This window comes from Corvus brachyrhynchos, unplaced genomic scaffold (assembly GCF_000691975.1).
Source record: "Corvus brachyrhynchos isolate BGI_N302 unplaced genomic scaffold, ASM69197v1 scaffold22, whole genome shotgun sequence".
NCBI lineage: Eukaryota > Metazoa > Chordata > Aves > Passeriformes > Corvidae > Corvus > Corvus brachyrhynchos.
The window spans coordinates 3,175,541-3,191,596 of NW_008238355.1; the positions used below are offsets into that span (position 1 = coordinate 3,175,541).

The window sequence follows — 16,056 nt, forward strand, 5'->3', positions numbered from 1 at the left end:
ACACCCTCCCCACACCTCTCCCTCCTTCCAGTCTACCTCCTACCCCAGCAGTGCAAGGAGACAGGGAATGGGGGCTATGTCAGTTCATCCTACTGCTCAGGGAGAGGAATCGTTCTCCTCCTGCACCCTGGGGCCCTTCCTATGAGAGACAGTTCTCCATGAACTTCTCCAACGTGGCTCCATCTCATGGGCACCAGTCCCCCTCAAACTGCTGCAGCATGGGTCACTCTTCCACGGGCTGCAGTTCTCCAAGGACAGGCTGTTCCACCCTGGGAGCAGGACCCCTCTCTCCATGAGTCTCCCATGGGATCACAGCCTCCTCTCCACCTGCTCCAGTGTGGGGCTCCTCCATGGGGTGCAGGTGGATCTCTGCATCCCCATGGATCCCCATGTGCTGCAGGGCTAGAGCTGCCTCACCACAGCCTGCAGAGGAATCTCAGCTCCAGTGCCCAAAGCAACCACTGACCTTGGTGTCTTCAGAGTTGTTCTCCTCACATGTTCTCACTCCACTCTTCTCTGGCTGTAATTACTACTGCAAAACCCTTTTTTGTTTTGAATTCTTCTTAAATCTGTTATCACAGAGGCGTTAACATAATTTCTAATTGGCCCAGCCTTGGCCAGCAACACGTTCATCTCTGGAGCCACTAGGGATTGGCTCTGCCAGGCATGGAAGAAGCTTCCAGCAGCTTCTCAAAGAAGCCACCCCTGTAGCCCCTTGTTACCAAAATCAGGCCATGCAAAAACAATACATCAAGCCACATGGAGCTGGTTGCCCAATACTGTGTCCAGACAGCTTTTGAATCTTGCCAAGGATGGAGACTCCGCAGTCTCTCCGGGCAGCCTGTGCCAGCGCTTGGTAACCCTCACAATGAAACAGGATTTCCTGGTGTTCAGAAGGAACCTCCTGTCTTGCATTGTTTGCCCATTGTCTCTTGTCCTGTCAATGGGCACCCCTGGAAAGAGCCTGGCTCCGTCCTGTTTGCACCCTCCCCCTGGGTTTTTGTGTAACTGTTGAAGAGATCCCCCTGAGCCTTCTCTCCAGGTTGAACAGCTCCTGCTCCTTCAGCCTTTTGTTGTAGGAGAGATGCTTCCACCCCTTTGCCATCTGTGTGAGCCCTTGAGGGGCTGTCTCCAGTGTGTCCAGGTCTCTCCTACCAGGGAGTTCAGAACTGGTCAGTCCTCCAGGTGGCTTCATCAGTGCTGAATGAGGGGCAAGGATCACCTCCCTCAGCCTGCTGGCAGTGCTTCTGCTGCTGCTGCAGCCCAGGTTACCATTAGCTGGTTGTGCAGCCACAGCACCTTCCTGGTTCATGTTCAACTCGGAGACCACCAGGACAGCCGGGTTCTTTTCTGCAAAGCTGCTTTCCATCTGGGTGGCTTGCAGCGTGTGCTGGTGCCTTGGGTTGTTCCTCCCCCGACACAGGACTTTGCCTCTCCCCTTGCTGAACTTCCTGAGATTCCTGTCAGCCCATTTCTCCAGCCTCTCCAGGTCCCTCTGGAGGCCAGTACAACCTTTGGGTGTCTCTGTCTTTGGGAAGCAACTCCTTCCAGATCTGCCTAATGTGTAAACTTGCTGAGGTTACAGCTTATCCCATCATCCAGATCATTTGTTGAGCAGCACAAACAACTCAATGCACATTCCACTCAAATCAGATTCCAACACCGTGCCAGTAAGCATATGCCAATAAAATCCTGCACCAAGGCCCAGCTGTTCATATTGCAGTCCTTCACTTTTGAATAATTAAACTGTTTGGCTGTTTAAATTGTCTATGAGAAGTCAGGCATGCACACTATACTTTCTGAATAAATTTAGGTTAACAGACAACTCATTAAACCCAGGAAAACTGATAGTATTTAAATTTTGGTCATGTTCTTAGGCCTGTTGATTGTTTTCCACCTGGTGGTGAAAATGACACAAAAACAACCAAAAAATGACTTTGATTTACAAACCACTTCTAATGATCATGGGCAAGATCTCGAGAAGGACTACATTAAAAAATAACAATACCTTTGTTTCTGTAGTTTCTACAGATTGTACTTCCTTGCTTCTAATATTTGCAACTGGTAACTCTGGACTCTGGCTTTCCTGTGATGTGTCATCTCTAATATCTCTGGTCCTCAATTTAGCAGATTCTGCTTCTAGTGTAACATCATTGCTATCTTCAAGGCTGAAATAAATAAAAACATATAGGAACATTAGTGTATTTGTATGAAAAAAGCTATTTCTGCTTACAGATAGATCAAGTTGCACAGAAAAACAATGCAATTTTGACGCAAAATAACTACCCGTGTTTCAGAGAATCTCACAAAGTTTTAGTAATATTTGCAGAAAATGAGCTTTAAAACAACTTTAGTATTTTTGCACTGCAATTTTAAGATGATGTTAAAATCTCACCTCATTATTCTAGACTGACTGCTTTTAAAAAAATAAACTTTAACATGAACAACTATATGCAGATGCTTTTTGCCTCTGATCTTTTGTAACAGTCTAGGTTGAGTCCAAAGGCAAATAGCTGTTCCTGCATATGCTTCTAATGGACTATTAAAGAAAATAAAAGTTTCTGGGAATCTGTATAAAATAACAAACAATTACAATGCAGCTAAATACAACAAATCAACACACAAAATTCTAAAGTAGCACTCACAGTGTCATAATGAACTTTCAGATTACCACTTTCACATATAACAAGTTTAATAAACAAGCATTCACTTTCTTTCTAGTAAAAGTATGCCCAAAACTGAAACCAAAAGCTTTCCTCTCACCCAGACTCTGCATAAATAAAATCTAAGCAACATTCCTTTTCCACAAGAACCATTTTATTACAGATAAAAATTCCAAGCATTTAGTAACTCAACTTAGCAACACTGTCAAGCAGTACTTCAAGAGAAATATTAGAAGTTAGGATAAACAATGGCCTTCCTAAACACTCTTAAAAAATGAAATAACTTTTGGAAGTGACTTTAGTAATTATGTACGTTAATTTTGCAAGAGCGGCCATTAGGACAGAGAATATTTTGGTGTGTAAATCATAAACAGCTTATTACACCCCAGGACAGCTCTCAGAAACCAGAAATCTGCACATTATGTGGCAGTTAAATGGTGGTAAATATGAAAAAATAAAACCAATATTAAAACTTTAAAGTATTTTTTGTTTTGCCTAAGTGTTCCATTATAAACATTACCTGCCTAAATTGATGGCACCTTCTCTCTCCATTTGGTTATTCACTGGTAAACAGGACTCTGACCTCTCTTCCTCTGTTACAGCAGTCTCATTTTGTTTTCCTTCAATAGCACAATCCACTTCTTCTCCACAGGCAGTATGACCATCATTGCTTGCATCATGCATCACTTTTTTCCCTGATAATTAATAAGAATTAAATCAGTTTGGACATTCTGGGAAATATCTTAGAATTCCAGTAATCAAATCCTAGCTACAGTGAAAAAGAGTTCATATAAGACTAAAAATCCCAGTAGAAAAAGTCTAAGTACTAAGATTTAAGAGAACTGTTCTCGTCTAAAAAAAAGTATGTTTCAATTTAGAATGAAAGCTGATTTTGAAAGGCATTGTTCCACAACCTCCCACAAGGCAGATCAGCAGTATGAACCAAAGACCAAATTCTGACTTTTAAGCTTGCAATGACTTTATATAAAATCTCTATTTGAATGTTTGAAAGTGAGCACTTTTGCCTCTTACTTTTATTAGAGGATATCCCTTCTTCAGCAGTTTTTGAAGGAACAGACATTTCTTCTGGAATATTCTCTACTTCCTGTTCAAGATCCTCTTTTCTCTTCTTCTTTCTCTTCTTTTTTGCTAATGCTGGCTCTAGGGCAACCTGTTCCTCTGCCTGTTCAGAAATGCCCAAAGATTCCTCATTTTCTTTCTCAGCCGTCACACCATCTGCTTCTGTTTCTGCATCAGAAATTTCAGTTTCCTGAAGATCATCTTGATCATTAGCAGCTTCTGTGCTGGCAGCTTTTGCTATTGAGACAATATGGTTCTCGGTTAACAGACTGGTGGAGTATTAGGAGTCATAAATAGCAAAGGCATTTCTACTAAAAACATTTGTGTACTCATATATCACTGCCAGTACACTGCCAGGTGTATGAGCAGGACTGGGGAAAGTCAGTCATTGACTTGCCAGAAAAGCTTCATCATAGAATAACTTCAGCAATTAATACAAAACATATTCTGTACACGGGAGAACACTTCACCAGGGGAAAGTCAATATGGGATGTAAAGCCAATTTAGTAAATGTTATTGTGCCTATGCTTTTTCACAGTTTACACAGACACATTTGGATTCAGGGAAAATAGACATCGCTATTCCTATAAAGAATTCCTGTATCTCTGCAGAAATAGGTGATGAAGGTTACAGAATGTACGCCATAAAAAAGTAATTTTTTATCAAGAAATCTATTACAGTTGATCATTCTAACTTACATAAGAAAGCTGAAATATTATCTAGCTAATAATTTGCAAATTATTTTCTGGGTTTAATGAGTTTCTAAAATTTTACTCCCTGCTGTTTTAAAGGAAATTTTGTCTTGATCCTGTATTTAACCACCAAGAACCTTTCCTTTCCTTTTTATTACTCTTAAATGAATTTGTTTCCCTGTAATTAAGAAGTCCAAAATGCAAGAGAAGTAGAAAAGCATACTCGCATTGCTTTACACACAAAGTACCTTTAATCTACCACTAAAGTGTAGAAACAGAATTTCTCTATGTGGTTTTAAGTCCTAGTACATGGGATATTTTACTTAATCAAATCCAAAACCAAGGCTATAGAAAAGCAGCAACTATTTCAGTTTTAAGAGATGTTGCTTCCTAGCTGGCATCCCCTTTAAAAAGATGTTCACTTGTTTGTTTCACAATGCCGTCTACAAAAGAATGGGTCCTTGTGGAGCAAACAAGTGAACAATACCAAAGAACTAGCAAGAAATTTATGAAACGGTCAGTATAACTATTTTTAATTAAAGCACATCTGTGAAAAGTCCTTTCCCAGGTACTAAGATAGTAAGACACAGTGGTGATCAACAGTAATTAATCACAATCTTTATTTTGAACAGACCAGAAAGATACCACAACTTTTACATGATTCTGTGAAAAGAATCATACACCTCAAACTTAGGAAGATAAACTACTATTAAAGGAGAAACAGAACCCTTAAAAGAGGAGGCTTTTACATGCAAGAAAACTTTCAACACAGAAGAGTTTGCCAAAAATATGATTTTGGCCCAAAAATTCTACAAGTGAATTCAGTAGCAGCTCAGGGAGATCCTTTGAACTGGTGAACTAGAACATCAGTGCTTCAGATTGTGGAAGAGCACTATTTTCACTGTGGTATCCTGTTTCAGCTCTGTTACTAATTATTACCATCCTGCACATCAGTAAACGACACCTGAAAAAGCTACACTATGAAGCTAAGATCTTGCCCTCTGCACAACAGGGAAGGAAAAGATTCCATATGTGATTTTTCCTCTGCTAGATTACTGACCACTGCTCTGTAATGCCATCTCAAGCACTCTTTTAAAGTACCTTTTGACTTCTTCTGTGGCCTTGGAGACTTCTTTTTCTTTGGTTTCTGGCTTTTAACAGTCTTTTGCTTCCTCTTTTCCTCATCTGCTAAGACCTTCTCAAGCAGCTGGGCAAAGAATTCAAAATCAAAGGGTCGTTTTTCTTCTATCAGATTAAAGCAAAGACATAGAACAGATTTCGAAGTTGATTATTTTTTTGAGTTTCAGCTTTGTAAAATAATCAGTGATACACAACATGATACTAAAAAGCAAACATTACGTACATTTAAAAGAGAATTCTTCTTGAAAATATTTTCTGTATCACTTGAGCAGGGGCTGAAGTTGACATAAAGGTGACTGGATTATGGTATATTAGTTTTCAAAAACAAGTTATAAATCTAAGTAGTTCAGAAAACTTAAGAACTGACAAATACATTAACTGTATCATAGTACCAAATAATGTATTACCATGCTGCTGTAGGACATATGTACCTCATTCAACTAACAAAGAAAGTCTTTAAGGACTCTTAAAGCAGTTTACAATAAATAACTGTTAGAAATTCCCACAAGTCAGAAGAATTATCTTCAACTAATATATACAGAAGAAAGTTTATATTAACCTCATTTAGCAGACATCTAGAAAAGACAGAAAATAAACCTAAAGATTGTTATTGTGAACTATGCTTGTTATAAAAACCTAAGACTCCACAGCTTCTGGACTCATCTACGAGCAAAAACTCTCTTGTAAGTAATTCAAACATGGCAAAGCACAGAAATTACCATGAAAAGAGATGGCTACCATTTAATGACTCATTTTAGGGTGGGGAATATTTACTTACTGAAAGCTTTGTCTATTCTCCATCCATTAGCTTTTTCCTCACGTTTGAACTTGTTCTAAAAGCAAATGCACAGTTGTGTTTACCGTTAAGCAAAAAATGCAACAATATGTTGTACAAAATGGCAGCTCAAGATAAGCCTTCAGTGCAACAAACCAAGTAAAGTGGTTGAAATTTTCATGCACATTCACAGAACACAAGTTTGTAATTAATTTTTAAATATAAAATCTGTTACCATAGCTATCCCAGTTACACTCTTTTTATTATTTTCTACACCTTTTCCTGACTTTTAATCTAAGCAAGGTTTGAAATAGTGAAGACTTTCCCAGCTGTGTACAACAAAAGAGACAACACTGAAGCCCCTTACCAAACAGCCATTTAGGATTACCAGGATTCTTCAACTAAAACAAAGTGTGTCTAAGTATGCTAGATTTACTAGATACATTCACTGAAATTCAACGAGCATTTTAATGTTTCAGATACTTACAACCTCTTGAAACAGGTATTAAAAAAAAGCATTACTATGGAAAAAATTAGCACCACAATTATCACACAATAAAGGAAGCATGGGAATGTAAATAAGAAAAAGAAAAGTGAAACCAGATGCTTAATTGCTCTGTTGAGTACTTCAATTTTTACCTTAATTTCTGCTCTGGCTCTGTGAGGAAACAGCCGTCCAATCAAGGAGAAGTCTGTTCCTACCATACTGATAGCTAGAAAGAACATATCTGTTTCTAGAAGGGAAAAGAAAGAAAAAATTATACACGCTTAAGTATTTACTAAACCATCTTTCTTGCTATCAGAAATAAAAACACCTTGCAAACTTACTGTCATAAGATCAGTAACTTTGAGGCTGTCTACTGTAGCTGCAAGTTCAGATGAGTATATGTGGAGTATGTTTGTTATTTTACCTAGGTCACTATAGTAAACGTTTATTGAATCTATCAACAGAACTACCAACTATCAACAGAAGGAATTGTCTAATCTATTAGAAAACTGCAAAATGTGAAGTATGTTTTCTAAAGCCAGTAAATCAAAGCTAACCAACCCAAAATTGCCCCTGTCCATTTTCATTACGAACACAAGCACAAACAGAATTCAGAAAAACACCACGTAAAGTCTACCGTCTCCATTATTATTTAACAGGAAGAGTGCATTCCAAAAAGAGCACAGTGAATTCTGAAGCTAATTTTTCCATCTACAGCTGTAAAAAGTAACTTCCAATTGTAAAAAGTCCTGCAGTGTTGTAAGGCTAGAGACAATAGTCAATTGACAGCAGGAGTAATGAAGAACCCAACCCACCCACTCATCAAAACACAGCTGTCCATCTGCACTGGAATTAGTCCACACAGAGATACCTTCTACAATCTCTTCTTACCTATGCTGGAGGAACTTAGTTAAGAAGTACCATACAGAGCTCAAATATCTGTAAGCCAGAATCCAAAACTATGCTTTTGATAAAGCAAACTAGCATTTCCTCAACATTTAAACATCCGTGGCAGAAAAAAGCACAGGTAGCCTACATATAAAAAGGCACTTGATTTTTTAAAAATGCCATTTTTCACAGTAAATACCACAGCTCTGTCTGCTGTAAGAGTTTGGAGGGTTGAGATGACATGGCATGTGAGTAGATTCATTTACTCCACTGGGAATAAAAACTGCCAAGTATAAAGCATAGGAGGAAAACTAGGACTTTTCTGCAGACTCAAAACTTGAAATCAAAAATATACTCACCTTTATTTGACCACGGTTTTGTGTAAAAGCTTTTCCTGAAGCTAGAATACGTTGTTGTAGAGCCACGCTCAAAGATGGGATCATTTTCTTCTACAACACATGGACCTTTTGTTCTTAGAACTTCTACAGTTAAGCTGGGAAAGTAAACACACAAAAAGACTCACCTCAAAATATTGCTAAGAAAACATGTAGTAGATGTTTACAAGACAGATGTTCAAATTTTTTGTCACAAGTGAGCACTTCTACTGTGTAATTAATTTTAATAATTACACTAACGTGTACTTTAATGGGAGAATGCAGCAAGAAATCACTACCCTACTTACCCTGTGTAAGTAAATTTGTTTTTTCTGTTTTATAAGATTTAATACAGACAGACAAAATTAAGCAGCTTAAAAAAAAAAAAAAAAGACCTTTTAACATTTGAGAAATCTAGTTTGCAAAACCACGACAGCCTCTCAATATCCTTCAAGAAAACTTTCAAATTCTTTTACCAGGTCCTCTTTATCCTTAAACCTTGGCCTAAACTTCATGTTAGATACATCTTTGGGGAACTCAGAAATTTGATAATCTACTTTTTGAAGGTCATATTCTAAGCAAAGTTACTGAAAACACTGACAGAAGAATAAAGCAGCAACATGCAAGATGCAAAACTGGAGCAAATCGTACTGAAAACCAAATAATTGTAAGCAGATACATGTTAACTGTGAGAAGCAATGAAGTCAGCTAAACAGAAGACATTTGGAAGTTTGGCAAATCTTCAGTTCACTCACTGTAATAAAATATGTCATCTTCCTCTCTACCTCCTTCCCCAAAAGCATTTCTGATAAAGTATGCCATAGCAGAGATGCAGATTACTGCTGCTCGTATTTTGCCACATACTTAAGCTGTTTCCCAAGTTAGCGCAAACTCTCAAACATAAATACACTCAGACTTGTCCCAGTCCAAAGTAGTCCTCTATTTACAAACTAAGCTGCAATGCAATACTGTCCATGAGTCAGGCACAGAATTTACCTTTCTTCATCCAGAATGATTGAACCATCTTCTGCTACTTTCACACGAGGAACAAGAAGTGGGCCATCCTGACTCTCTTCCCCATTCTCTTCTTCTTCCTCCTCCTCTTCTTCATGATCAGGACCACTTTTCTCTTCCTGTCTACAATTTTTAAGACAGTAAGCAAAAATACTGTTCAGTGTTTTGAATCGCTGCTCAGTATGCCAGACATTCAACAATTGGATGAACTACCCAGCAATGCAACACATCAAGAAATTAGTTAATACATGAACTTTGAAACCTGCTTTTCATTCTGCTTTAAAATGGAAATATGCAAAAACTTAACACTGAAAGCAAAATGTTCTTTAGCCACCCTACCTGCCAAATCACAATTTTTGTAAACTAGGCTGTGATATTGAAACAGTAGAAAAATTCACCTACACTGTTAGTATTATCACAGAAATGCAGTTTTTTTACACCAGAAAACTTTTTGACTATACTTCACCATCAAGACTTACTCTTTCATTTGATTCAGCGCAGAACTTTTTTCTGTTCTCTTTTCTTCCACCAATGAAGACCTAGAATTTCACAAAAAGTTAGAGATGACTGCTTGTAGAGATACATTTCTGCTTTATTCCACAAAATTGGCTTTTAGTGGACAATGAACAAAGAAACACGAAGCTTTTTCTTTTTTCAATTCTTTGTATCACATTATTTACACATTTGTATCACACAGATTTAAGTCTAACTACACAACCACCACTGCTTAATGAATTTTGCCCTTTTTTTGTACAAGCAGGGACAAAAAAAGATATTTGAAGCAGAAATCCAGTGTAGGGATAAAGGGAATGTGAGAGCATTTTGCTTGTTACCTCCTTAGGGACTATTCAGTGTAGAAGAAAAAACAAGGAAAGTGATAAATAAAACACACAAGTACACAAACATTAACAAGCAGGTGATAACAGCCAATACCAGAAAACTCATCTGCTACTGAAAGAACAAGGACTTGGATACATGTACTTCTATTCACGTGATTGCTTTTGGTAGTTGCAAGAAAAAGGCCCTGCTTTGCTCTGTCTGTGGCAGTCTGTGCAGCCAGCTGCATTAGTAGTCCCTGTATGCACCTCAGCCTCGCCACTGGTGAAACATGTCAGTGGAACAGCAACAGCTACACCCATCCAGTTGGAATGTCAAGACCTCAAGGGTCTTGCAGTGCCTTTTGTACTTCAGCACTTAGAAGGAGAAATGCTTAGCTTCCCGAGTCCACTAGGTCTGGTAGGCAATTATAACATCCCTAACAGCCACAATTAAAAATTTCACAGCAGGCAGCTGAAAAAAAAATCTACTATTCTATCTTTCTACAGAGATAGATCAACACTAGGGACAGGTTCATGATCGTGTATTTCAACAAGTACACTAAGCTCCATTCTCGCTTCTGTGCTAGAATTATGCAGATGTGAAAACTATAAGCTAGTCTAGAAGCTTTTGTTACCATTGCAACAATACTGTATCTGTGCTAATACTCCATATTTAAGTAATATAGAAGTCAAGAAGTAATTTAACCTAAGGACAGAGAAAAGAAGTCATACTTACTTCATCGGATTGTTTTCTGGCAGATAGTATATTAAGTCTCTCATGGTCATTTTAGAACGATCTGGTGGAGAACGTCCCTCAATTACTGGAGGCCTGTGTTTCAATTTCTTCCATACAAAACAAAATGAAACAAAAGAAAACAACAAACACTTAGATTCACCCTAAAAGTATTTTATATTTCACTAACTATTATTAGTTTGTTTACAAAGTACCTCATTCATGGAATTCTGTTGTTCACACACACACACAGCACTTCCAAGAACTAAAACAAGATTATCTTAAAATTTTTAATTCTCAGAAATGGCATTACAGACCCTTATGTCACTTACCCTTTCAGAGGCATTCAATACCTGGCACAAATAAGTTAAGTTATTCAAAATTACAGAACTCTGACAAAGATCAACTTGAAAAAATATGAGACATCCCAAATCCAAGCTTCTTGCAGCACACTTCCCTGCTGTATTACCAACCGCGAAACTTTCAAAATTGGAATGCTGACTATAAAGTAATACCAGGTGTCATGTCAAAAAGACTTGGGGTCTATCAAATAAAAAGATATACAATTCCTTGTGAAATCTGTATTATTAGGGAACAAAGTGCTGCTAGTGCTTATAAACAGAATAAACACATAGAGAGTTACGAGGTACGACAGACTACTAGCAGTAAGCAGCTCATGATCATCAGAAAACACTACTGCAGAGATAATGTATGAAAGGTGAATCAGGTCTTGCCCTTCACAGATAAGCACTGCTAAACACAGAGGCCTTACCATCCGCTCTTTCTTCAGCTCTTCTTTAAGCATTTCTCTTAACTTTCGAGCTTTAAGGATCCTTTCACGGTCAGAACAGGTTCGTTTGACTTTTTCAGGAGAAGACTTTGCAGGCAGATTTTCCTCCTGTGTTTGTGATCTTTCCTGTGTTGGTCTCTCCTTGAGGGGAGAGGGTACATTCTTCTGCAAGCTATCATCACTTTTCTGAGCAGCTACACCAACAGTTTGCTCTTTGTTCACAGATTTTTTTAGCGGCGAAAACTGTGGCACTTGTGGCACAGGTGTTTTCTTCTCAGGAAGCATGGGAGACTTTACAGAGCTTTCAACATTATTCTTTTCTGATGGGGAGGGATCTTTCTGAAGTGAAGCACTGCCATCAGAAGCCTGTGATGTTCGCCTCTGAGGTTTTGGTGTGGAACGATGAGCAGATGATGGTCCAGCTCTTGGTTTGACAAGATTTGGCATGGTGGAGATACGTTTTCTTCTCTGTGTAAGCATCTCTGCAGGTTTACTAGCTTCCCCAGTGTCACTTGTATTATCAGCCTTGTCATTGCTGGAAAATTTAAGAGAGTATTCTGAAGTACTTTACAGTGACAGCTTTGTTACTCTTAAGATGTGTTTATGGGCCAATCAGTATAAACACCATGCTACAGGAAAGCAGTTATACACAAGAAGCGATGCCAGGACCAACCTTTAGCTGGTACTTCCTAATAAAATAATCCGCTATAAGAACTGGCATATTAGTTTCTAATACAAATTACTGATTAACAAACTTGCAACAGTAACACGTTCCCACACCCCGAAGACTGTCTCCTTTCAGCTGAAAATACCAGCACCATAAAGATTTATAAAAAATTACCCACATAATATAGGTGACATATTAAAAACATTTTAACAAAGCTATATGTAACAAGTAGTTTGATGACTTTTCTTACAATAAATGTGAACATTCCTCTTACACATTTGCAAGTAGATGACATGTAAACTCTGACTTCCAGAAAAACTTCAGCAGTCAAACCCTTACTCATGCTTAACACATCAAAAATCCTTAGCTTCCCTGGAAAAAATTGTTATATAAGTACTTTTTCTATCACACATGCAGAAATAATTTTCAAAGTCCAAGTAAAATTGCCAACCATTATGATCATCCCAAATCTGCTGACTCCACCAGTGTTCGCCTTCATGGCTGTTACTCACAGTAAGACTAGTATAATTATAACTGAGTCATGAAGAGGTTTTTTTTTAATTTTATGTTGGAACTATGCCTCGTTTCTGTACGTAAGGACAACCACACCCATGGTTCACTTAAACATTTTTAAAAATGGTCAGAAGCAAATGCTTTCCAAGGAATATAAACAAGTATAAACATTCAGTGAAACTTTTTAAAATTCTCTCTGGCTACTGTCTGTGATTCAGGCAAATGCTGCAGATGATGTGTTTGCATTTAGCAGCCTCTGGTAAATGGCTGAACCAATTTGTCCCACACTGTGAGTTCATACACATTTTTAGTACAGAACAAATGCCCTGGGCAAAGTGTTTAGAGGGCTTATTACATGGTGCCTATTTGTGTGTTTTGAATGAGATCCTTGCAAGTTCCACTCAACACCCACTATTCTTAGTACAGCAGGAGACAGTAGAAAATAATTCTTCATTCACCTTTCCCATACCACCTGTGTTATGTGGAGTTTTTAATCAGAGTACAATACTGGATTTCTGAACAGTTAAATACAATTTAACAGAAAGTATATTAAAAATTTAGAATTATCTTATGCTTATAAAATTTTCACTTCCCTGATAATTAACAAAACTTATTCAGTATATAGAAAACAAAACAGCGTAAAGTGACTGATGCTACAGATGCAGAGTTGAGCAGCTGTGAGTGAAGAGATCAGTGTCTGCCCCTCCACTTCTCCTCATGAAGAAGTTGTAACTGCAATGAGGTCTCCCCTCAGTCTTCTCTCCTCCAGGCTGAACAGACCAAGTGTTCTGTTCAGCTGTTCCTCGTACGGCTTCCCCTCAAGGCCCTTCACCATTTTCATTGCCCTCCTCTGGACACTCTCTAATAGTTTAATGTCTTTCCTATATTGTGGCACCCAGACCTTACCCCAGCACTCGAGGTGAGGCCGCAGCGCAGTGCAGAGCAGGACAATCCCCTCCCTTACCCTCCTGGCAGTGCTGGGCCTGATGCACCCCAGGACATGGATGGTCCTCCTGGCTGCCAGGGCACTGCTGATTCATTGAGCTTGCCACTGACCAGAACCCCCAGGTCCTTTCCATGGAGCTGCTCTCCAGCCTCTCACTCCCCAGTCTGTCCCTACATTGAGGGCTGCCCTATCCCATGTGCAGAATCTGGCACTTTCCCTTTTTGAACTTCATACGGCTGGTGTTAGCCCAGCCATCTAATTTGTTGAGGTCTCTCTGCAGGGCCTCCCTGTCCTTGAAGGAGTCAAGAGGTCCTCCCATTTTGTATCAACTGCAAACATACTTAATATATCTTTCAATCCTGTGTCCAGGTCATTTATGAAGATGTTGAAGAGCACAGGGCTGAGGATGGAGCCCTGTGAAGCCCCAGCAGGGACAGGTCGCCAGTCTGATGTCACCCCATTCACTGTAACCCTTTGCACCTGACCCATGAGCCAGTTGCTCACCCATCCCATGATGTGTTTATCCAGCCATATGCTGGATGTTTTGTCCAGAGCCAGTCTCGAAAGCTTTACTGAAATCCAAAAAGATTACATGAACTGGCTTCCCTTGGTCAGCTAGGTAGGCTACCCTGTCAGAAGGTTATATGGCAAAGGCCTATTTTTTAGGCCATGAAAATAGATCAGAGTGCTTTTCAGAATTGCACTGGTATCTAGTTTTGAAACTTAAAATTATATTACACTGGCACACCTGTTATACTGCAAACACAAAAGTCTTTAACAAATCTGCTGAATCAGCAACAGTACCACCTAAGTGAAAAATAGTAAAACTGTCTTCATTAAAAAAAAAAAATATCAGATACCAAAGGATCCAGTAAGGTGCTCCCTGTAACATAAAAATTTTATAAATAAAACTTGAAAAAATGACATCCTTAAAACACAATGGAAAACAAGTAAAGATGTAAGATACAAGTTCTGTAAAAAGTAGCACAGGTTTCCTAAAGACATGCCATGCCAACTGGTCTGATACCTGAATTTCTAGCCACTGAAACAGAAGACACTAACACTGTTTCATCATACTGTCATAAGGGACAAGCTACAATTTAAAGAATAGAGGTATTCATGAAAGATGCAAACCCAACTGTACAAAAGAAGTGTGAATGTCGTTCTGAAGAACAATTACCAGACACAGGAAATGTCCTGAAATAGTGATCTGTACTGCTTTTGTTGGTTCCCAGTAGCTCCCATGGTGCTGTTTCAGATTTGTGACACAACAGCGTTGATAGCACACCCATGTTTTCAGCTAATGCTGAGCAAGGACTGTGTAGCACCAGGGTCCTTTCTCACCGTGCCCCTTGACTGAACACGCTGGGGATGGGCAAGAAGCTGGGAGGGGACGAAGCCAGGACAGCTGATCTCAAACAACTTAAGGGATATCCCACACCATGTGGCATCATGCTCCTCAGTAAAAGCTGGGGGAAGAAGAAAGTAGGACATTTGGAGTTACAGCATTTGTCTTCCCAAGGAACTGTTGTGAGTGAGCGATGGATCCCCTCCTCCTTCCTGGAGAGAGTAAAACACCTGCGGGTAGTGGTGAATGAATTTACAAGTTCGTTTTGCTTATGTGCACTATCAAGTTATTTCTTAATCTACTGAACTGTCTTTATCTTGACATATCTTTTCTTGCACTTTTGCCGTTTTGATTTTCTGCCCATCCCGCGAGGCTGGGAGGGGCATGGACGTGGGGAAGCAAGCAAAAAACTGTGTGGGTTTAGCAACCAGCTGGGCTTAACCCACAACAGGCAGGTCCTCAGGGGGGACCAGTCCTAAGGCCAACTTTACCATGTGCTTCCATCACAATAAAAAGCACTTAAAAAACAAAACAGGCAAAAAAACTCACACAAAGACAGAAAGTCCTCCCTTGCCAGCTCATGAAGAAACGAACACAAAAGAGAAAATGCTGTAGGAATGCAAAATCAATCTCATCTGGTTACAGAGCACAAAGAATTTTTGCTGCACACAGCAAACCAGGGCTCCTGGCTGCTGTGGAGCCAGAAAAAACGAGTGTCAGACCATACTGGGCCACCCACTCCTTTGCAGTCCTCACTTACAGAATCACAGAATCAAACAGGCTGGAAAAGACCTCGAGATCATCGAGCCCAACCTATGACCTAACACCACCTTGTCAACCAGACCGTGGCACTAAATGCCATGTCCAGTCTTTCCTTAAATACCTCCATGGACGGTTACTCCACCACCTCCCTTGGCAGCCCACTCCAATGTTATTCCAAGCACCTGCTGCACAACCGCAGTGAAGAAACGCGGGTTCAGCTTAGGCTGCGAACGCGTCGAACATCCACAGGGCCTTGTCTGACAACCACGGACGCGCTGTCAGCGAGCACCGACCGCACGCGTGTTTCAGAAGGTCTTCAGAACGAGCCAGCCCCCTACCCTAACACTGACAACTAGAGGGGGCCAG

The 16,056-nt window shown here is 39.6% G+C and overlaps 2 protein-coding genes across 3 annotated transcripts in view; one reads left to right on the forward strand and one right to left on the reverse strand.

Annotated features, from left to right (window-relative positions):
• The window catches only part of BDP1 (B double prime 1, subunit of RNA polymerase III transcription initiation factor IIIB), a 47,908-nt gene extending 35,894 nt beyond the window's left edge, over positions 1-12,014 (reverse strand). Inside the window, exons 1-11 of the mRNA XM_017735367.1 lie at positions 11,437-12,014; positions 10,668-10,774; positions 9,593-9,652; positions 9,096-9,236; positions 8,085-8,218; positions 6,990-7,084; positions 6,354-6,408; positions 5,537-5,680; positions 3,696-3,980; positions 3,184-3,358; positions 2,009-2,168 (exon numbers count right to left, since the gene is read on the reverse strand). Coding sequence (XP_017590856.1) covers positions 2,009-2,168; positions 3,184-3,358; positions 3,696-3,980; positions 5,537-5,680; positions 6,354-6,408; positions 6,990-7,084; positions 8,085-8,218; positions 9,096-9,236; positions 9,593-9,652; positions 10,668-10,774; positions 11,437-11,934 — 1,854 coding nt within the window. The 5' untranslated portion in view covers positions 11,935-12,014. The remainder of the gene's footprint in view (positions 1-2,008; positions 2,169-3,183; positions 3,359-3,695; positions 3,981-5,536; positions 5,681-6,353; positions 6,409-6,989; positions 7,085-8,084; positions 8,219-9,095; positions 9,237-9,592; positions 9,653-10,667; positions 10,775-11,436) is intronic.
• SERF1A (small EDRK-rich factor 1A) overlaps positions 290-16,056 on the forward strand; it is a 20,846-nt gene continuing 5,079 nt past the window's right edge. The window contains exons 1-2 of one of the 2 annotated variants that reach the window (XM_017735369.1): positions 290-296; positions 766-768. In XM_017735369.1, the coding sequence (XP_017590858.1) occupies positions 293-296; positions 766-768 (7 nt within the window). In that variant the 5' untranslated portion in view covers positions 290-292. Of the gene's footprint in view, positions 297-765; positions 769-10,544; positions 10,548-16,056 lie in introns of both variants that reach the window. The other variant, XM_017735370.1, reaches the window with a different exon arrangement.